This window comes from Neomonachus schauinslandi, chromosome 4, assembly GCF_002201575.2.
Source record: "Neomonachus schauinslandi chromosome 4, ASM220157v2, whole genome shotgun sequence".
NCBI classification, from domain to species: Eukaryota; Metazoa; Chordata; class Mammalia; order Carnivora; family Phocidae; genus Neomonachus; species Neomonachus schauinslandi.
Genome location: NC_058406.1, coordinates 31080113 through 31102606, shown reverse-complemented (window position 1 = coordinate 31102606; position 22494 = coordinate 31080113). Strand labels below are relative to the sequence as shown.

Below are 22494 nucleotides of genomic sequence, written 5' to 3'. Positions count from 1 at the left end.
CAGGTAGTGGTCCCAGGGTCCCTGCATCGGGCTCCCTGCTCAGCAGGAGGCCTGCTTCTCCCTCTCCCACTCCCCCTGCTTGTGTTCCTTCTCTCGCTGTGTCTCTCTCTGTCAAATAAATAAATAAAATCTTTAAAAAAAGAAAAGAAAGGAATCCTAAAATCCTAAACCATCTGGCCACAGAGGTCTTACTGTGTGCCAGAGAGTGTGCTTGACTGTAGTGTTGATCACAGGCCCTAAGTGAGTCCCATCATTACCTAAACAGCCAACCTCTAAGAACAACCACGAAGGACGGTGGTGTGGCCCAGGAGCCAAGATGCCCTCCACCGGCAGAGACGCTGTGACCAGGGCTGGGAAACTGACTCGGTGCGGGCAGAGCCCAGTCATGAGAGGGAGCCTGCTTCAGGTTCTGGAGTGTTCTATCAGGGGCTGCCTGGTGTGGGGCCTCAGAAGACAGGGGTGTCCCGGGTTCTAACTGAGGACAGTGTGGTTCCTGGAGAAGCACCTTGCCTACTGAGCACCAGAGCTGAGTTCTAACTCCGAGTCTGGTGTCCACGGCCCCGCTCTCACCACTGTACAAGCCCGGCTTCCTTGGGGCATTTCTGTTGAATGAGGCAAATACGAAAGGAGGGAGGGAACATAGGGGCAGACCCTTCAGAGACAGGCCTTTAGCCAGACACTGAAGAGAATTTCTGAAATGTCCTGCTGGCTGAGAGGGTCACCCTCTAAAGGACCCTCATCTAAGCAAGTGTATCTCTTCTCCAGCACCCCTGTCCCCTGGGCTGGCATCTCGTGTACAGGGAAGCAGCCTCTTCCTAAAATAGCTCTATTTGTTTTAAGGTTCTCCTTATCTAGAAAAAGCAAAAGACATCCAGACCAGAAGAAACCTCAAAGACTATCTAGTCTAAAAGGAAGAGTCTCTAAGGAGATCCAAGCCCAGGGAGTGGCATTGGGCTTGACCAAGGCCACCTAGTAAAAGCGAGAACCATGACTAGTACACAGGCCTCCTGAGACACAGCCCAGGGCTCTGTTTTGCTGCCTCTTGCTCGATCCAAACAGGTACCTGGGAGGCCAGCGCCCTGGCAGTCCTTCCAGGCTAGTTCCTGCTCTAACTCCAGTTTTACTCTTTTCCAGGTGAAAGCTTTGCCCTGGGGAATAGTCTGACCCGGTCTTTGGAGCCACACTCAGACTCAATGGATTCTACCTTGAATCCCACCAACCTTGTCAGCAGCTCCCAAAGCCTTCGAACCCACGGGTACCGGCCTTTGGTTCCATCCTGTGGCCTCCCGCTGAGTACCTCCTCAGCTGTGCGCAGGCTGTGCTCCAGGGGTAAGCTTACCCAGGTTCTCCCACCCTCCCTCTCTCTTTCCTTCCCTCCTCAGTCAGCTCCGCTTGCCCCCTGCCTGGGAGTTGGACTGCGGTCTAGACTTACATTTGTGTCTGGCTAGGCACCCAAGAGGCAAATGAAGCTCTGGGATTGGCTTGAGAATAGTGGAAACTGAGAGCCAAAGGCCTAGAGCCAAAGGGACAGGGAAGGACACACCCAGTCTTTATTAGCCATTTATTTGAACACCACCTGCGTTTGGCATGCGGAGGCAAAAATCAATCACTTCTTGTCCTCAGGGAGCTCATAGTCCTATGGGAGAGAGAAACACTTCAACACATAATTGTAAACCGTCATCTTGGATGGTTTGGGTGGTATGAAAACGGCAAGAAGGAACACCCAACCCAAGCTTGGGATCCAGGGGAAGCTTCCTTGAGGAAGTGACACCCTGTCTGCAATTTAAAAGCTTGACCATATGAGTGGCAATATCGGGGATCGTAGTGGAGGGAGAGCTCTCCAGGAAGAGAGCACGGCAGGAAAAAGGGCAAAGATAAGAACTGGTACAGATGGTGTGCATGGAACTGCATGTACTTTGCTGTTGCTGACTTTGCTATTGCTGAACATAAAATGTCGTACTGGGACTTCAAACAGAATAGCCTGGAAAGGTCAGGGGCTACTTCACAGATGACCCAAATGCCATGGTAGAGTTTGGAGTGGATCCTGCAGGCATTGTGAAGCTGCTGAAGGCTTTTAATTAGAGGTGAGACCTAAACAAGTGTGTGTTTTGAGTAGATCATTGACTACTGTGTTGAGGATGCATCTGAGGAAGGACAGACCAGAGAGACCAGTTAGGAGGTTGTAGAGTGGGCTAAACCAGAACAGATAAAGGCCTGGATTGGGTTAGTGGTAGAGGTTTGTAGAAGAGTGAATCAGTTAAAAAACTATTCATGAGGCAAATTTAATCAGATTTGAGGATTGTGAGAGAGAAGGGAGCAGGAATGTCTCCTCAGTCTCTAGGTGGAGTGGTAGGGGAGATGGTAATACCATTCTCTGAGAGAGGGGACCAACCATAGAAGAGAAAGAAGGGAAGGAGACCCTGGGCCATCTAGGTGATACCCAGCAGGCACTGGCTCTGCAGGGCTGATTGTCAGGGAAGAGGACTGAGCTGAAGATAAACATTTGGGAGTCATCAGCATATAGATGGTAGTTGAAGCTATAGGCTGAATGACCAGGAGTGTATATGTAGAAGGAAAAGAACAATTGACCAAAGATGGAGTCCTGGGGACCAACAAAGTTCAGGAGGTGGGAGCAGGAAGAGGATCCCAGAAGGAGACAAAGCAGTAGTCAAATGTGAGGAAAAACAGAATCTGATATTGTGGTGGCCAGGATTACAGAGAGTATTTTAAGGAGAGTGCAGCACAACAGAGGTTTGGTAAAATGAGGACTGACGACTCTCTGTGGGATGTGGTGAATAGTGGGTAACTGATCACCTCAGCCAGAGCAGCTTCGGTGGAGGTGGAAGGTGATGAGGACAGATTGCATGGTGGGGTATCAGGGAGGGTTTGAGAAAAAGAAAACTAGTGACCTTCAAAAGAAGGTCTTCAAGAGCAGGCACACACTGGGCGTGTTTATCGGCAGACAAGTTGAGCCTTCCAAGAAGAAGAGATGAAGAATATCGGGGAGAGGTGAGAGTAAGGTGTGGCTGTGGTGGGAAGGGTTACGATCAAGGGCATAGAAAGATGGATCCGTCTTAAGGCTTGTTCTCTGAGACTTCAGGGAAGATTGATGGTGGCCATGAGTGAAAGGAGAGAGGGCCGAGTAGGGGAAGGGCGTAGGGGTGCTCCCAGAGTGGACTGGTCAAGAGAAGATGGGGAAATGGAGCGAGGAGAAGGCCCAGCTGTGCTTGGAGACTAGTTTGCCAGTCTGCAAGAGATGTGGTTTTCTTCTGTGGTTCTCAGAAACCTAGATGTGGGGTGAGAAAAGACTGTCTGAGAATTAAAGTTTTCTGTTGAGCTAAAAGGGCAAGAGGGCCAGGGGTGGGGGAGCATGCGAAGGAGCGATGGAGCTGGGGGGACAGCCGTTTAGATCATCAGCACTGGATTTGGGCAGGGCGGGGAAGAAGCAAGGCTGAAGGATGGGGGAGATTGTAAGTCTGATGTGCTAAATCTCTCTGTGCGGTGATGGGTTTAGTGGACTTACGTCCAGGGCAATTGCTGAGATGGGAGGTTGGGGTTAGAGAAAGGGATGTTTACATTTCTGAAGTGGATTTGTTCCAAGTGATGGCAAGAAGCAGACAGTGGCCTTGGCAGGAGGTATTTGAAGTAGAGTGGAGGTGAAGGTCGCTGGAGGCTGGTGGCTGACTGGTGTGTGGCTCTGAGGATAATGACAGGACGTGGCTGGAGCACAAAGCAGTGACCGACGTACCAAACGGTCTTCATTTAACAAGGGGTAGAAGCCCAGAGGTCTGTAGGCAGTGGTGATCAGCAAAAGCAGATGGCTGGGGACATATTTGGCCTCTGAAGAACATGAGCTCTTGTAGGAGAATGGCCTAAAAGCAGCCATGGAGAGACAGGAGAATGCCACCTCCGCAGCCTGCTGTGGCCTCCCCCAGCCCCAGGCTGTGGAAGGGAAAGAAGAGTCCATTGACAAGGCCTGCAGTGGAGAGAGATGGCCTCGGGAGAGACCGTTTTCAGGGAGACTGAGCAGGAGGAGGGGGTGGGAAGAGGCCGGGATACCCCTCCCCGGCCCTCACCCCAGCAAGGCAGCGTGGGGCGTCGGGAGCTCTGCCATCCGGACAAAGCTGCGAGTTGATTCCCTGCCTCAAGTCTCCTCTCACCTCTCAGGCCCCCACACTCCCCTTGTGCATAGGGGGCGTGGTGATATTGGCCTGGGGTTTTCACAGGAGTGTGACAAGGCTCAGATGGAAGCAAGGATAGGGGATCATTTGGGAAGCTGAGTCATTCCCGTTACTGTCCCTGTCCTGTCTCCCAAGGCCCTCTTTCTATTAGGAGTGCTTCTTGACTGCTGCCTCGTGTGGCGCTGGCCTCAGGGCCGCTCTTGTCTCCGGGGCACCTCCGCTCTCCCTCTGGAATGTGTGGGTCTGTTGGCCAGGTCCTGGTCTAAATCTCTTGATCCTGAAGAACCTCATAAGGCTACGAAGGATTCTATCTGTTTGGCACTAGAATTGTTTCGCTCAAAGTATTCAGCTGTTGAGTCTGTCCTCTCTTATTTCATTAATGGAGGATGAGTGGGCATTAGTTTGTTAGTCTGGCCTCCTGCCTTAGATGCGCCTCACCTGCCTTAGTCATTCTCGGACCGAGACCCTCGCCTTCCTTGAGGAGTAACCACCAGCTGCCCTCATCGGATGGTCGGGGAGAGTCTTGGTATAGACTGTGTGCAGAAACAGAGATAGGAAAAGTCAGACTCAGGGCACTAACTTGTCTTCTTCCTAGCTGTGTGATCCTGGGAAAGTCACCTCACTTCTCTGGGCCTCAGTTCCCTCATCTCTCAACCAAAGATGATGCTACTTCCTTAGATGGCTGGTTGCTCCTGTCTGTATGCCTACAAAAGCAGAAGGGTGTACTCTTCAGCTATCTGTGGCAAAGGCTAAAAATCTCCTCCATTTCCCTTCACCCTGGGCCCCAGGTCTAAAAGTCGAAGGGCTAAAAATAGAAGGGCTATTTTAAGGGGCAAACAAGCTGACAGGGGCAGGGGTTCCTTTATAATGTTCACATGCCAGAGCCCCCTTCCCCACACTCACTGCCACCTGGTGCGTACCACAGCCGTCTCTTGCTTGGACCATGATAGCAGCAGACTGGTCTCCCTTCTGCCCTCGTCCAGAGTCTAAGTCTGTTATCAACACAGACTCTGAGAGTGATTCTTTCTGCTGGAAGCTGGTTCAAGTCACTCCTCTGCTCAAAACGGACCTACTGCACAGAAAAGTCAGTGGTTTTTCAGTGGTATATGAGGTCCTCTGTCCGCTGCCCCACCAGGCCCCCCGCCCCGCCACACACCCCCCTCTCAGAAGCTATCCCCTGCCCCTCCCTCCTCGTTCGCTCCTCTCTGGCATGCCGGCCTCCTGGCCTCACCTTACACGTGCCAGTCACTCTTCTGCCTCAGGGTCTTTGCTCAAGTGTCACCATTTCAGAGGTGTCTCTCCCGACCTGCCGCCTGCCCTCCTGGGGTGTGTGTTCTAACAGAAGAAAGCTGACAAACTCATAAATAGATAGATAGATAGATAGGTAGGTAGATAGATAGATATAGATATATAATAGATATGTAGATATAGACATATAAAATATCATCGTGCGTGTGTTTGATTCCTAGCTCCCCTGGGTCGAGGAAGTGGCTGAGATGGGCCGAGGACACACCCATGAGTGTAGCTTCTCTCTGCTCTCCATAGTCCCAGCAGCTGTTCTCTGTCAGCGTCACGCTGGACTGTTAGGGCCCAGAGAAGTGGCTGGCTCACAGAGCCCTCTCCAACTTCCTGTCTGCCAGCGCCTCTAAAAAGCCATTGGAATTTCTGTGGCTGTAAGCACCCTGCTTGCTCCAGCAACTTCTCCCCTTATCTGGTCAGTGCCCAGCTCTAAGTCCGAGATGTAACACGCTGGAGTCTCTTCCCCGGGAGCAGGGCCGGGCCAAGCCAAGCGTGCTTCGACTTTTAGACCTGGGACCCAGTGTGAAGGGAAATGGAGGAGATTTTTAGCCTTTGCCAGAGATAGCTGAAGAGTACACCCTTCTGCTTTCGTAGGTGTGTTTCAGCTCACCCCTCAGCTGTGCACCTGGCATCTCCTGAGTGGTGAGCATACAGACAGGAGCAAGGCAAGGTCCCCTGCCTCGAGACAGAAGAATACACAAGTAACTAGTGTGTGATCCTTCATTCAGTGAACGAACCTGTTGAAACATCTGTAGCAGACCAGGCATCTTTTGCGTGTTGGCGACTGTAAAAGGAAAACCCTGCCCCCCTCCTGGGGTGTCTCCCCTAGGCCCAGTACTCTACTCAACAGGACCTCACCCGGACATCAGATGTGCGGCTTCTCCACACCCCAAGCCATTGTGCCACACCCCCTGGGGGGCCGACAACTTAACTCCATCCTGACCCCCTCTGGAGAGAGCGTCACATCCCACCAGCCTGCCCCCCCCACACACACACACCACTTCAGATGTGACAGTCGAAGGTTTGGGTTGTCACCTGTGCTCCTGACTGGCTGGCAGTCAAGGGTTCCCACGATCCCCTCCTCGGGTTCACTCAGGAAAATGGTCACTTACTAGGTTACCAGCTTTTTACGAAAGGATGTAACTCAGGAACAGCCAGATGGAAGAGCTGCCCAGGGCAAGGCCTGGGGGGGTGGGCACGGGCTTCCACGCCCTGTCCAGGGATGCCGCGCCCCCCACACTTCCGTGTGCTCACCAGCCGGGGGCTCTCTGAAACCCATCCTTTTGTTTTTTTATGGAACCTTTATTATATAGGCACGATTGATGAAGTCATTGGAGACTCTCCTTCCCAGGATGGTTGGCAACCAGCCCCCATCCTCAGGGGCTTTCCAGAAGTCGCCTCCTGACCATACTCAGGTGTGGTTGAAAAGGGCTTGTTATAAATAACAAAAGACCCCTTTATTTCTCTCACCATTTGGGAAATTCTAAGAATTTTAGGAGTTCTGTGCCAGAAACAGGACAAAGACCACATATGTATGTTTCTTATTAAAAACCACAATATCACAAGGAAATAGCAGGGCAGAAAATAGGAGAATACAGACAATAAACATAAATACGTGAAATTATTTTAGGTAGTGATATGTGCTGGGAAAAGGGAGAGTAATTAGATTGAGAATAGCTCTGTGGGGAATGGAGTACTTTTATAGGAGGTCAGTGAAGGTCTCTGAGGAATTGATATTTGAAATAAATATTGAGAAGGAATCAGATATGCAAAGCCCTGGGAAAAGAACGGAGGGGATTGAAGGTCAAAGAATAAAGCATAGCCTATTCAAGAAGCAGAAAGAAAGCTAGTGTGTCTGGAGCATGGTGAGGAAGGGGTGGGGGCAGGGGGTTGAGATTCGGTCAAAGGTAGACAGGGCCAGATGATAGAGTACCTTCTAGACCATGCACGGTAAGGAGTTCAGATTTCAGAGAGCCCAGATCCCACAGGGGGAATGGGAGGAACTGTATTTGAGCCAAGATTGAGATAAAAGCTCTAAGCCGAGCACTAAATTAACACTGAGATTCCTGGCAGCCCAAGTAAAACTGCTTTCTGCCTCTGTGCATGAGGCTGTCCCAAGGTTAGCTTCTTTCCAGGCCTTGGAAGAGGTACAGGGTATTATCCACCACTTTTTTTCTTCCTAGACCCCAAGGATTTGGCTCTATTCTTGCCCATCTCCCAAAGTCTCTCTAGAAATGGTCCCCAGAGCCAAGGCAAAAGTAGCCTTACCCACCAGGCCCCCACTGAACCCATGTCATCCCCTTACTCATTGTTACCACTGACTCCAGTCCAGGCAGAGCCACAGCCTTACTGTGAAATTCTTCTGACCCTCTCCAGAATCAGATCTACTCTTAAAGAACAAAGATTTGACTTGAGAAGAGTCTCAGACCCTGATCCCTTTGTGGAAGAGCCCTTCCCTCCCTCGGCCACCTCCAGTTCTCTGCTCTGGCACTGCTGTGAGCCTTACCAGCAGGGCCATGGGGACATACCAAGGAGAGTGGTGGGGCGGGACAGACCAGTCCCCACCCGTTATAGCAGGTTTCCTCCTGTCCTGCAGGGTCGGACCGATATCTGGAAAGCCGGGATGCCTCTCGACTGAGTGGCCGGGACCCCTCCTCATGGACAGTGGAGGACGTGATGCAGTTTGTCCGGGAAGCTGATCCTCAGCTTGGACCCCACGCTGACCTCTTTCGAAAACACGTAGGTGCCCCTGCCTGATCTCTCCCATGTCCACAGGGAGTCTTGCTTCCGAAACTTGTAGACTCTTAAAGGTCCCTTGAAACTGAGCACAGGAGACACCCTGAAAACAGAGACAGAATCTTGGGTCTCAAGCAGCCCTCGTTGGGCACCGAGTTCAGCCCACCCCTGTAGTGTAGGTCTGACTCGGTCACATGCCTGCTGGGTGCCTGGCTGGTGGGCTCGGGCCCAGGGGAAGGACTCTCCTCTTTTCCTAGATGTGCTTGCTGTCGCATTTGCCTGCCTTGGCCTGAGAATTGGGGGCCTCAGCCCAACTTAGAGTCCCCAGCCAGATGGCTCCTACTCTCCAGCCGCATCAGCCCCCCATCTTGTCCTTGCTCTTCTGTGAACCTCCAGCATCTCTTCAAGTGACCATTTGGCTGGGTGGCCAGGCACTGTTTCTGACCCGCCTGTGGTGACCATACTCCTGATTTGGGGTGCAAACCCATTTCCCCGCAGCCCCTATTGCTTGGTGCTGTTCTGCCCTTTGGGCGCTCAGAACAGATCTGCCTTTCATGGATAATTTCAGTCTTTCATGCTGGTGGGTTTGGGGGTGCTCTTGGGTCAAGCCTAAAGATCTCACAGCTGCTCTGAGCCTGGCTCACACAGAGGGGCCCTGGCCACTCAGGAAGGAAGATGACTTATGGAGTAACAGTTGAGGATCAGTATAAACCAGTCTGGGAGAGGGGACGAGCACATGATTGGGGGGGGGGGCGGTGTGCTTATTGGAAAAGATGGAATGTAGCCGGACCCCAGTGGTTGGAGGGTGGGGCCACCGCCTCAGGCAGCAGGGAAAGGAAAGCAGGACGGGCGCTGGAAAGAGCACCTGCTGGGCTCCGTAGTAGATGCTGGGGGACAGCGGCCACAGAAACTGTAGGGAGCAGGTAGGCTTTAGTGGCACAGAACCTGGTGGCCAGAGCAGCCAGGCCTCTGACGGCCCCGCCCCCCGCCCTCCAGGAGATTGACGGCAAGGCCCTGCTCCTGCTGCGCAGTGACATGATGATGAAGTACATGGGGCTGAAGCTGGGGCCCGCGCTCAAGCTCTCCTTCCACATTGACCGGCTGAAGCAGGGCAAGTTCTGAGCCGGGAGACGCAGCCTAGACACCTGAGGGGTCCACCGGAAGGGCTCAGCATTCTTCTCCCCGGAAGGGGGGGCCAAGCAGCCCACTGCCAGCGCCTCAGTGGATTCCGGGCCGCCTCAGGACTCGGGAGGCCGTGTGGGGCCCCCAGCGCTCCCCGCTCCTGCCATGATATGTCCTTCCATGAAGGACCGACGAGGGGAGAGTGTGGGGCCCAGGGCTGGCGCTGCTCTTCCCCTCAGCCCTGCCTCGGCTCTGAGGTCCCTCTGTATTTATTTCTCAAGCCTGGTTGGCCTCCCACTGGGCGTTTAGACTGAACACCTTTCAGGTGATGGAGGAAGGGGCTGCTGACCCCTGAGGCCTCAGAGGATAGGGCCCTGAATTGACACTTGGGCCCAGTCCCCCTGCCACCTGCTGGGCCTGGTGTGGCACCCCACTTCCCCACAACTCCTGCCACCTCTTCACAAGAGCTCCAGACTCCAAACTCATGGTGCAAACCTCTACCTTTTTAAAAAAAAAAAAAAAAGACCTTTTCTTATTGTTTATTGTTTCTGGCACGAGGGCAAGCCCCCCAGTTCATACTCCTCTCACTCCAGACACTGGGTTTCAGGAGAGAGACTGCCCTGCCCTGGTCCCAGAGAGGCGTGGCCCCTTTCCAAGGACATCACCCGAGGGCACTTTCTCTGTGGGATGGACACACATCCTTCAAGCCTTGACCGTATCACTCAGCATGGGGAGGAGAGGGTTCCTGTCACCTTCCCCTCTTCCTCCACTGGGCCCTTTGCAGCCCGGGCCTCATCTGTGGGAATGGGACTCCCCTGCCCCACACTGTCCCCCACCACAGCTCCTTGCCCTGGCCAGAACTACTGCCAAAGGAGGTTAGGCCCCATGATTCTAGGCCACGAAGGCCATAAGGTGGATGGGAGGGAAGGGTCTGCAGGCTGGAATCTGGTTGTACCCTCTCACTGTCCAGATGCTTCCTTTATAAGCAAATCAGCAGCACAGCTGCCCCCACTGCCATCCGGACTTCTTTTATGTCAGTTTGTTTATAAATAAAAACCAATATAGATGCCAGTGTGGTTTTAATCAGTCGGCAGAGCACTCCCCTTTCTTGGCCCTTGTTTCCTCATCCTTAAAGGAGGCGTGTAGACAAGATGATCCCCAAGAGTTCTTCTGATTCCAGCAGTCCCTAAAAAGTAGGCTGGCTGCCAGATGCCCTGTGGGAAGCAGTGTGGAGTCCGTTCTCTGCCCTCAGAGGGCTGCGCTCTGGTGCAGCAAGACAGCAGGGAGCGCGGAAGTTGCTCGAAGCCCAAGCAGGAAGAGCAGTAGTTGGGTCAGCAGCTCCGAGAGCCTCCATGGCTGGGTTCCTCCTTGTCGCCGTCGTCAGGTGAGGAGAGACGCAGGCTCGCCCAGCTTGCGCCGACCTGGGGCCAGATACTCCAGGCCAGGGCCACACAGCCTCAGTTCTGCTGGGGCTGCAGGAGAAGGTGTAACGGACACTGTCGTGTCACTGCGGCCCCCATGAACTACTCCACAGGAATTAGAGTCAGTCTTTAAATCTTCACGGCAAACCCATTTGATAGATGAGGACATGTAAGGTCGCCGCCCAGGAAGCACCAAAGCAGGCGTTTGAAGCCAAGTCCTCTGACACCAAGGCCAACGTGGAGGTGCTAGTCAGTCTAACTGTTTGTGAGGCTTTGGGTGGGTCATTTCCCTTCTTTGGGCCCATGTGGCTATGAGGGTTTCAGATGAGACTTCTGAGGGCCCTACCAGCTCTCACCCTGGCTGGTGCCACCTTGGTGACTAACTGATAACATCTTTTGCACTTGGCCCCTGTGAGGTTCTCACCACGGTTCCCGTGATGCAGTCTGGGTCAGGGCTGCCAAACCAGAGCAGGACTCTGTTCTCCACAGACTCCTGGACACTGGGGTGTGGTAGGCTGTGCTGATCGTTCATGGTACTCCCAAAGAGGGCCTTAGGGAACCCTGACAGCGAACTTCCAGATGTGATCCTTACCCAAGAGACAGACGCAGGGACTGAAGGTAACACCATGTGGAGGCAGGCCAGACACACTGCAGGGCTGTGCCTGTGGAGTCGGTCAGCATCCCCCTTGTCACCCACCCCCTTGTCACCAAGAGCATATGGTTTCCCAGCTTACTTTTGCGGAGTTATGTGCATTCTCTCATGTAAACCTCAGCCCCGCCTTTTGCAAGTGGGAAAACTAAAGCTTGGAGAGAGTTGAGGTACTTGCCCCAAAACTCCGTAGCTAATCAGGGGTGCCTGTAACACCCTCCGGGGGGCCGCTGTCCCAGATCCTGCTGACCATTCAGACTTCCACAGGCTAGCCTGGGGGTGGCATTCACCTTGATGGCTGTCAGACGGAAACACCTGCCAGCAGGACGGCATGAAGCAGTCCCCTTCGGCAGGGTAGTCCCTGCAGAGCCCACCGCCATCCAGGTGACAGCTCGGGTGCAAGGGGATGGGACGTGTCAGGGAGCAGTGGGGTTCACCTTGGCTTCTCAGCACCATGCCCCGGGGGAGCAGTAACTCCCTAGTTTGTAGGCATAATGACTCCGTGGACATCACTTCCAGATCCCTGCAAAGGATGTGCCCCATTGACCCTCTGCACTAAGGAGGCCCAGAGCTGTGCCTTTTATGCAGATGTTCCTTGTCCAGATAATTTACAGTTTGGGTTCATTCTTACCCTAAGCAACATTGCCTTAAAACAGTTGACATTCCACTTTTATCTGGTTTCCAAGAGAACAGAACTAGAAAGGTAACCAAATGTCAGGTCCTGTAGGAGGGGAGAGGATTTGTTACCCCTTCACTCTTACTGCCCTAACCCCTGGGGACAGAACTGAGTGTCTTTTCAGGAGGAAAAAAAAAACTTTTGAAATTATTTCCCAAAGCCAAGCCTTCTAATAGTGACCCACAGTCATCCAGAGAAGCTGAAGGGGCCTCGGCAGGCCCATGCACACCAGCCGAGGTGCAGGGGAGACCACTCCATGAACCCCAACAGTTCAGCCCCCCACAAAATGGGAAGGCATCTAGGACTGAGGGCCAGAGGCCCCCTGGCACCAGCTTCACATGCCCCCCCCAATACTGTGACAAGGAGAGGACATTGACTCCAGCGCTGAGGAGCACCAGGAAGCCCGTGTGCTTGAGGTGACAGAAGAGTCCAGGCTCTACCTAGGCACCACCTGCGCCCTCCCTGCTGCCGGCCATGTAGTCCCTGTCACCTCTGCCTTGTCACGCTGGAGCCTCCACAGCCTCCTTGTGAAATAACCTGAGATCTCTGTGGGCCGTGGCTCTGGTGGTCCACGTGGACACGGTGTCTGCCCTCACACGGAGGCCACGATCCCTCCTCAGGAAGAGCTGGAAGGTGGCTCCCCCCTCCTCCCTGCAACCAAAGCTAAAAACTTGGGAGAACCTTCTTGCCTTGGAGAGCCCAGACACCCCTCCCCTCATCATCCCTCTGCTTTTTGCACCTCCTTACCCTAATACCCCAAGTTGCCCCATTCATCCGGGAAGCTCTACAGCTGGAAACCTGCAGTCCAGGGGCCATGACAGCCAAGCGTCACGACTACATTTATGCCCGGCCTGCGACACCAAAGCCGCCGCGGGTGCTTCCAGGAGCCCACAGCTGACGAGTCCCAGTGTAAAGGCACGGGACCCGAGACAACTGTGGGTGGCTGGGGCTGGACCCTGTCAGAGGTCGGCAGGAATCAACAGGCAGATGGCCATACACCAGGCAAGGGCTCAAGACAGGAGCGCCCTGGGGCCCAGATGGCAAAGGCTGCGTGCACAGCACTTCTCCCCTGAGTTGCCGAGTTTGCTGTCCTGACCTCTCCCACACAACGGCTGAGCTCAGTCCCCACCTCTGCCCCTGCACTCTGCGCCTCGCCTGGCCTCCCGGACACCCATCCTTGACGTGCTTCCCGGGATCGTGGCCACGTGGGGCCACCAAGTGGACACTCTCCAGATAACACGAGAAGAGTCATATCCGTAGCCTCCCTCTCCCCCTTCATCTTTGGGTCCACCTCACATCCTTACCTTTGAATTCAAGAGTTGTTTACCTCTGGCTCAAAGTGGAGTCTGTCAGGAAGGTCACGGACATCCACTGAGGGGATAAAGGGGCTGCTTACCCCGTAACACGGAGCCTGTGTCCACCACTGCCCGGCGGCCTCTTAGAAAGCGCAATGCCCTAAATAACCCAGTTACACTGCCGTACGTGTCAGTATCTGAAATAGTATCGTGGAAGTGTACTTCGTGCTTACAGTGACCGTTTTCACCCCTCCCCGCGGAAGGAAGCAGGACAGCTGTGCTTTTCACACGCGGAGGTAAAAGGTCCCGGGAAATAGGTAGTGAGGTGGTTTGAAGAGACCCCCAGGAGGAGTAGGGGGAGTGTGGGCGGTCGGGTGCGGCGGGTGGCCTGACAGCAAGGCCTCTCGGGAAGGGAGCCGTGTCCTCTGGTGGTGCTTACAGCTTTGGTCTGTCAGGGCGCCTCTCCTGGCCGGCCGTTCCCGCGACGCAGCGCAACCCCACTGCGCCCTCCTTCTTGGGCAGCTACGACCCCGGCTGAGCGGTTGCCAAGAGAGCGGCCCGTCAAGGCCGGGCCTAGACGGGCCTGAAGGGGGGCGGCGTGGAGAGCTCGCAGCCCTCATCCCAGAGCCGCGCACCACCACCGCTCGAAGCTGCCCCAGCCCAGCTTCTGCCTCGTCCCTGAGGGAAACAGAGCTCCCTTAGCCTCTTCAGGATGGCTGCCCAGAGAAGGGGGGGCAGCCCGCACGGCCCCAACAGCTTCCCCAGTCTGAAGCATCTGCCTCTGCCCTCCCCCCTCCCACGACTTCCAGAAGCTGCGTGGTGGGAACAGCTACCTGCAACTGCATAATGAAAGCATTTCTCAAAGACCCCCTCCCCGCCCAAGAACAGATTGCTGCGTTAATAAAGGCATCATGGGTATCACCCATGTCCTGGTCCCTGTCGAACAGCAGGTGACAGCCCTGTCCTTGAAAAGGGATGGCAGCTCTTGACTGAGTGCTCAGGGCTCTTCTGGCCGGCAACCTCCGCGCCTGGTGCCGTGCGCTCTGATTCATGCTGGGAGCGGCCGGGCTGGCGGCGCTCAGCTGAGCCTGGGGCTGGGGACGGAACGGGAAGGTGGGGACTGAAGAGGACCGGCGTGGGCACCGGGGCCAGGAGAGACATTACAGGAGGAGGAAGTATGTCCTTGGCCCTGGGCCCCAGGGACCCCGGGAGCGGCCCAGAGGGAGCCATACAGCCAAGCTGTAGCGTGTGATGTACGTAGTGTCCCTACCTTGGGGATGGGAATGGGGGAGTTTCCCCAGCCCAGGCCTGAGGTTGGCCGAGACATTGGCATTATCAACTCCCATGAGATCACAGAGGGGGTTGCGCAGGCCCCGCCCGCCTCCCCCGCAGCTCTGGTTCTGGCTGCCCCTCGCCAGGCCCCCAGGTGCCCCCAGGGAGCTGCTGGCCAGGGGTCAGGGGTCTGTGGGAGCTGAGGGCTGGCACCTCCCACGCTCCCCTGGGAACCATCAGGACATGAGGGTCAGAGGCCTCCCTCTTCCTCCTGTTCCTGTTTGTCCCGAATGCCCCCACCCCGGCCGTGCTGGGCCCCAGGCCCTGACCTTCTCAAGGAGCCAATCTGAAAAAATGCAGGCTGGTGGCAGCCGCCCCACAGAGCAGAGGCCAGGTGTGCGAGGGTGAGTGGGGGGGCCGCTGGGTGCCAAAGGTGCACAGCTCAGGAGTGAGGCCCCCGGCCTGGCAGGAGGGGGTGTACTTAGGAGCCCCGGCTCTGCCCCTCCTCTCTTCTGCTTTCTGGACTCTGTCTAGACCAGGCCACGAGCCCCCTCAAATTAGCTGTGCATGTGTGGAGGCCATCTGTGGGAGGGGCCGAAGCTTTCATCGGTCAGGGAGCCCCTGCCCTAAATCCCTCAGGCGCAGCTCTGACTGGTTCACAGCCTCGGCGAGGCTCACCCCAGCGTCGGAGCAGGCGGGGAGGAGCCCTGGGTGACGGCTTCCTCTCCAAAGGCTCCTTGAAAAGGTTCCCCTGGGGCCGGGAGGGAGTAGTCATCTCTGATGGGCAGGAAATCCGCAGCTTTTCCTCCTGCCTGTGGCCTGGTGGGGGGAGGACAGGAGGCCTGCGGCCCAGAAGGGGATGCGGCGGGGCCCTGAGAGCGGAGTCTGAGGGGCCCCTCTGCCCCTCTTGGGGCACACCCCCTCGGTCTTCCCTGCAGTGGAATGGAGGGGCAGGCCCGCACGCCCTGTTGTCTGCCTCACCGCTGACTCCCCTTTCCTGTCCTAGGCCTTGGGTGGGTGGCAGGCCCCTTTCGGCTGGCCCTCTACCGTCCCTCCCTCTCTCTGGCCCTGCCCAGCCCCTGCCCATGTGTGAAACTCCCAGGAGCCTCGGCAGCCCCTGAGACCCAGGTCGGCCCCAGGAGGAACATCCCAGAAGCCCTTCTGAGGGAGACCTCTCCAGAGACCCCCACCCCAGGAAGAGATCACGGCAAACCCAGGTGCAGGAGCCCCTCATGGAGCCCCCAGGCAAGCAGCCCTCACAAGAGCCCCCCCGGGGACGAGTCCCCGCCTGAGGACTCGGGCCTCCAGACAGCACCCAGCACGCACATTCTCTATGTGGGCCACCTGAACCCCCAGTTCTCGGTGCCTGTGCTCACCTGCCTGCTCCGGGACGCCCTGGAGCGGCTGGAGCTGCCGGTGGCCCGCGAGCACATCGAGGTGGTGAGGCGCCCACGGAAGGCCTGTGCGCTGGTGCAGGTGGCCGCCCACGAGGCCACGCTGGCCTCCCTCCCCTGGCGCCTGCAGACAGCCCTGGAGGAGCACCAGATCCCCGAGGAGCTGGTGGCCCGTGGCAAGGAGCTGGTGCTGGCCGAGGGCCCGGGGCCCTGGAGCCGCAAGGCGGTAAGTGAGGCTTGCCCGGAGCCTCGCGGGGCGGGGGAAGCCTGGGCGCGGCCAGGCTGTGCTGGGGCGCAGGGGCGGGGGGTGGCGGTGTGTCTTCGAGGAGCCGGGAACAGCTCTGCAGACTGGCGGACTCCCAGGAGGAGCGGCACTTACGGTTTGCCTCCAGCCTGGAAGCCTTGTGAAGAGAGGCCACAGTGTGGGCCCCCCCCCCCGGGGTCCTTCTGCATTCCATCCTCTGGGCCGGAGGGGACGCGTGTTTTCTCCTGGCCCACCTCATTCCTGCAGTTGCCCGCCGGCGGGGCCGCTGCAGGCCAGGCGGTGAGGCGGAGAGCAAGGGCTGGCCCTGCCCGCCAGGAGCCCTCATAGCGCTGAGCAGGGCCGGACACAGCCAGTCGCCCAGCTGCGGGCTGTGGGGCAATCTCACAGAAGAACGGAAATCCCAACTGGGATTTAGGGAGTGGAAGGACGTTCTAGGCAGGGGGACACGGTGAGGGGCAATGTCCCATTTGCAGAAGAGCAAGCCATTTGGTGGCCCTGGAGCTCCAGCTGAAGGCTGCCGAGGAGCTGAGGAAGAAAGCTGGGCCACAGCGCAGGGTCCAGGCCGCCAAGGGCCGCAAGACCAAAGCAGAGCAGGGAGGCTGCTGGGGGCGGGGGGTGGGGGGTGGGGTGGTCTTTATGGGGGATGGGAGGGAGCGTCAACTCCTGTGGCTAAGGTAGGACACTCTGTGAGACAGGTGGTCTTGGTTTTCCTTTTCTTTTGGGATGAGAACTCTGTGGTGTTTTGATTGTTGCGGAACTGAACAGCTTTGTGAGCCTGACTGCATGTTTGTGTGACAGTTTCCTCATGTTTCTGATAAACTGTCTTGTCCGGGAGCCGCGGGGCTGGTAGGGATGTGCCCCTCGCCACCGTGCTCCAGCCCCCACTGCGCTGCCAGCCCCAGAAACCACTGCTGGAGATCAAGAGGCAGCAAGGAGCCAGAGTCAGCGAGGAGGGTGGATGGGACGGGAGGAGCCTGGAGGTAGGGAGGCCGTGCGAGGCCCAGACTCGGCCAGTCGCCATGAGCCTGCTCACGCGCAGAGGCCTGGAACAGAGCAGAAACCATGGACAGGGTCTCAGGAGGGCTGGAGGAGGGCTGAGATTCAGGAGAACTGGTCAGCGGTCCAGAAAGCGACAGGCAGGCGTTTCAGGGAGACCAGGAAGGGGGTGGGTTTCTGGGATCCCCCCTCACAATTCAGAGACCTGTCACAGGGGACCTCAGGCTGCTGAAGTATGTCCTGGAGTGATCTGGCCCTGGGCCTCAGAGGCCCGCCTGTAACGAGGTGGGCAGAGCTCGGCCACAGCAGCTCCAGCTCCCAGCCCCGGGAAGGAGAGCGCATCGTACCCAGCACGCACCCCGCTGCCCCGGGAAGGAGCGGTGGCGGGTCAAACCCTTGCCTCAGCGCATCTCCCGCCCTGGCTACGGGACGGTGGGCGGAATCAGGCCCCTCCGCTGGGAGGGGGCATCAGGATGGCTGAGCAGCTGGGCCCCCCCGGGCGGAAGGGGGTGTCCCGTCCCCCTCGCTGCCAGGCTCGGGGCTCCTGACTCTCAGCCCTCGCCCCAGCAGGAGAAGGACAGCCGCCCGAGCCCCCGCCCCAACCCCAGACCCACCCACGGCACCCCAGGGCGGGCCCTGCAGAGGTCCCGGGGCCAGCCGGGTGGCACGCGCTCCGACAGCGCCATCGTGCACCAGGAGATAACGGGCCAGGAGCGCCTCTTCCAGGGCACCTTCCTGGGCAACGAGACGCGCAGCGTGGAGTTCAAGCGCGGCGGCGGCGAGTACCTGAGCCTGGCCTTCAAGCACCACCTGCGGCGCTACGTGTGCGCCTTCCTCAACAGCGAGGGCGGCAGCCTGTTCGTGGGCGTCGAGGACAGCGGCCTGGTGCAGGGCGTGCGCTGCAGCCACCACGACGAGGACCGCGTGCGCCTGCTCGTGGACTCCATCCTGCAGGGCTTCCAGCCCCAGGTCTTCCCCGACGCCTACACGCTCTCCTTCATCCCGGTGGTCAGCACCTCCGCCTCCGACAGGCCGCTCAAGGTGAGCCGCCGCCAGGAAGCTCTCGGGGTCTGTCCTGTCCCCCCCCACCCCTCCCACCCCCGACTCAACGAGGGAGGGCCCGCCTCCACTCTGCCGAGCAGGGCTGGGTGGGGACGGGGGTCAAGGGGACCGGGGAGAGTGACGGGAGGAGAGGCTGGAAGCCCCGCCCCCAGGCTGCTCCGGGAGCCCCCGGGAGGGAGCCCCGGGATGTGGGGGGGCCGCAGTGCCTGCCAGAGTCGCTGTCACCCTTACCAAGGTGATCCGCCTGAGCGTGCACGCCCCAAGGGCCCAGGCCGAGCCGCAGCTCTACGAGACCGACCAGGGGGAGGTGTTCCTGCGGCGGGACGGGAGCATCCAGGGCCCGCTGTCCGGCCACGCCATCCAGGAGTGGTGCAGGCAGGTGAGCGGCCAGGGTGGGGGCCCCTCACCGCGCAGTCCGGGCCATGCCGTCAGCTTCCCCCGGTGCCCCATCACCCGCCAGAACACGGGAGGGCTGCACTGAAAGCAGCCCACACACTCGGGGCATCGTGTGGCTGGCCGAGCCGGGGGAGTGGCATATGGAGAAGGCTGAAGACCACCCCAAAGACTGTAGTGCATCTGGGGGGAGGCCCTTACGGTGAGGAGGCAGTTATTGCTGGACACAGTCCCAAGAAAAAGCCTTTTCAAGAGGGCCACATCAGGTGGCAGAGAAGCAGTGGAGGGCAAGGGGCTGCCGGCGAGAGAGGGAAGGACGTGATGGCGCGGCAGCCCACCCGGGTCTGCCCCTGGGACCCGAGGAGGCTCCAGAGGGTGGGTCAGCCCGGGGTCTGGGATGCTGGCAGGCCTCCGGGCGGGCGGCTTCCCTCAAGACCCAGGGCTGACATGTCAGGGGTGGCGGCCGGGCCAGGGACCTGGCTTGCACCTCGCCGGGCCCAAGTGGCTCCCAGTGGCCTCGAGTAGGCCCCCCAGGGCCCTCCTGGATCTCGCCCTCCTCCATCAGCTCAACCCTGGGCGGGGGCGGGGCGCGGCCCCCGGCGGCCCCAGCATGGACCTCTACCTCTGTGGCACCCGCAGAAGTGGGCGGCCGAGCTGAGCAAGCTGGAGCAGAGGCTCAAGGTGCTGATGGCGGAGAAGGAGCAACTGAGGCAGCAGCTGCAGCAGCCCACACCCGTCTCCTGCACCTGCTGCGTCCTGTGAGGGCCCCGGCGGGCAGGCGGGCGACAGAGTGGCGCAGGGGAGGCCAGCTCCACTGGCAGATGCGGGACTGCCCGTGTAAGCCCAAGTCCTCGCCCTGAAAGCCATCTGGGCTGCTTGGAGGTGGATGGGAGCGCGGCTGTCCACGCTCCTTCGACAACAGCCCGAGGGCAGGCTTCAATCCTGAGCAGACCCCGGGCTTTGGAGCTGAGGAACTGCTCTTAGCCTGAGCCCCCAGGAACCTTACTTCCAGAAAGAACTGCTAAAAACTCGGCCAGAGCCATCCCAGGGCCGAGCTGTGAGGGACTGCCCTACTCCCTCAGACGCACATTTTGCCCGGGCTGGAGTCTCTGACCCCAGCAGCGAGACGGGCCAGAAAGGAACATGTCCTCTTGGGAAAGCCTTTCTGCCAATGGCAAGGCACACTCAGTCACTTAGGCACCCGACCCTGGGCTTGCTGGAACTTGTGATTGTCCCAGCTCTTGAATAAATTACATGCACCTGGGGCAAGGATGTTCTTTCTCGGCCGCGCAGTCAGCCCGCTGGACGCAGCTGAGTCCTGAGTCCCATGGCCAGCCCACCTCTGTCCAGGAGGCCGAGCCAGCCCGGGGGCTCCTCCCACCCAGAGCTGGGGGGCCCCGATAGTTGCAATCCACTCCAGCTCGACCTTACAGACCGGGTCCCCTGGAGGGGGGGACAAAGTGCTACCTTTTTGTTCAGCGTCTTCATCTGTAAGACAGTGAAATGCACAGGGAGCGGGGGCACTTGGTCATCATCAGACCGACGTCCTATGTCTCCCCAGCACCCACTAGCACCTGCACAGGGTGGACCTCCATGCCAAGCACCCTCCAGTCACTAGTGAGGTTCCCCCCCTCATCTCCACCAGCAGAGCCCGACATTCCCGAGCCAACATCTGATCATGCCATGCTAGCAGCCAAAGCCCTGCAGGAGCTCCCCATTTCATCAGCGGCAAAGTCCGAACAGCGGGCTACCCAATTCTGCACAACCTGGCCCGTCTGACCTCAGCCCCTCTGCCCCTTGCTCGGGTGTTCCCGCTACAGAGACCCATTGTCTCCCGAACACACCAGCTGCAGGGCCTTTGCACTGGGTGCTTCCCCGCCTGGAAGGCTGCTCCCCCGAGCTGCAGGGCTGCTGCTTCCTCTGGGCTCCTCCTTCAAGTGGAGGGGAAAGCCAATTCCCTACCCGCCCTACTGCAGATGACACCTCCCTCCCCCTTGCCTGCTTCCGGCCTCCTTCCTCCGCACACATGTCAGTCACACTCTAGCTTTCCTTGCTGTTCCCTGCGCCACAGTAGAATACACGCTTCCGGGGACAGGGATTCGGGTCTGTTTTGTTCATTGCTAACGTTCAGAACCTAAACCATGGCTGACAGGTCATAGATGCCAAATAGCAACCTGCTGGGGAAACAAGCAATACCCAGCTTAGGGTCCAAGCCACCAGAAGAGCGTGGCACCTGTGCTCGCTTCGGCAGCACATATACTAAAAAAAAGAAGAGCGTGGCACCTGGTCACACAGGGCATTTCACAGGACGGCCACAGAACACACTTGCGCTGCTCCGCTCTCCGCCGTTGGGCTAGAGGTCCTTGGCCGCATCCGGAGTAGATGGAACAGCTCTGGCACCGCAGCCCCTGGGTCGTCGGCCAGGAGACCCTCCTGCGCCAGGCTCGGCTGCTCGGAGACTCGCTCTTCCCACTTACCAACCGCGCCAGCAAGGGAGGCCGGTCTCGTGGCACGTCACTGCCCAACTCCTGCTGCTCATCCGCTGGGCTCCCCGGTCACCCAAACGCAGGGCCGGAACCAAGTTTCCAGAGGCTCCCTGAGAACCGCACAGAGGATGTGCTGCTGAGGAAGTCAGGGGGCCATTTGTGAGCCCCGTCCACGTGCCGGGCACAGGCTAGAGGCTGGTCCGGGCAGCACGACCCTCAGAAGTGCCCCTCCTGGGACACAGCCGGTGGCGACAAAGATCAGGTGAGCTGCTCCAGGCCGCTAAGCCCCGGCCCAGCTGGGTGGAAGTGCCACGGCGGCCCGCTGCCTCGGCCGGCGGGGCGGAGGGGGGCGCAGGGCTGCTGGGGCTCCACCAGCCCCGGCCAGCCAGCCGGGGTCCCTTCTCCACAGGGTTCCCCGAGCGGCCAGCACTTAACCACGGCCAGCTGAGGCCCGGGAACGTGTGCAAACCGTCCCTCGCCCACCGAGCCCGCAGCGTTGTAGGGCGCGCCGCTGCCACGTGGGCACATCGGGAAGGATTCAGGCTGAGACCACCGGGCGCGAACGGGGCTCGGAACCCACCCCGTCAGCTGCGTCCCAAGCGCCAAGCCAGGCGTGAAGACCTCCGTGAGTGACACGCTTTACTTCGGTCCGCGAGAGACGGAGACGGAGGTGGCGCGGTAGCTCCTGCTTCGGGGCCCCAGAGGGGATGGCGGCCTGGAGCCGGCGAGTGCAGGCACGCAGGGAAGCTGCTGCTTCTCCCGATCTCCCCACGGAGCTGCGCTAACCGCGGAGGAACATTCTTCTCCCCAGCCCGGTTTCTCGAATGTCCGAGGCACGGCGGTTGGCCGCGGACCGGCAAGCCAGCCTGAGCCCCGGCCTCGGCCTGTTCGGAGGAGCCAGCTCACGAGGAGGCGGGCTCAGCGGCCAGAGGGCGGGTGGCGCCGACGGCAGCAACAGGCCCCAAGGAGCGCAGGGTCGGTGGCGCTGATGTCACTCTGGGGAGAAACCACTTGGGACACTGCCCTGGACGCAGAAAGCCGGGGGACAAGAGGACCAGCGGCGGACAAAGCGGTCCTGCTGGCTGACAGCCGTCGGCCCGCCGCTCCCGGTTCACACGCACGAAGGCCCCATCCACGCCCGGCAGAGGGAGGGACCCCCGTGAGTAACACGGGCCTCCCCTCTTTCCCACAACCAAGCAGCACCCATGCTTCTCTGCATCTCTATGTGCTGGGAACCCGAATTTGAA

The 22494-nt window shown here is 58.6% G+C and overlaps 2 protein-coding genes across 3 annotated transcripts in view; both read left to right on the top strand.

Annotated features, from left to right (window-relative positions):
• SCMH1 (Scm polycomb group protein homolog 1) overlaps nt 1-10403 on the top strand; it is a 131112-nt gene extending 120709 nt beyond the window's left edge. For both annotated transcript variants that reach the window (XM_021683765.2, XM_044913986.1), the window contains 3 exons: nt 1135-1329; nt 8077-8219; nt 9213-10403. In XM_021683765.2, coding sequence (XP_021539440.1) covers nt 1135-1329; nt 8077-8219; nt 9213-9338 — 464 coding nt within the window. In that variant the 3' untranslated portion in view covers nt 9339-10403. The remainder of the gene's footprint in view (nt 1-1134; nt 1330-8076; nt 8220-9212) is intronic.
• Nucleotides 10404-10690: 287 nt separating this feature from the next.
• On the top strand, nt 10691-19523 carry SLFNL1 (schlafen like 1). Its single transcript, XM_021684428.1, is given in 6 exon segments — nt 10691-10722; nt 15847-15916; nt 15918-16271; nt 17862-18347; nt 18604-18747; nt 19401-19523. Coding segments are annotated over 6 exon segments (1209 nt in total).
• Nucleotides 19524-22494: the final 2971 nt, after the last annotated feature.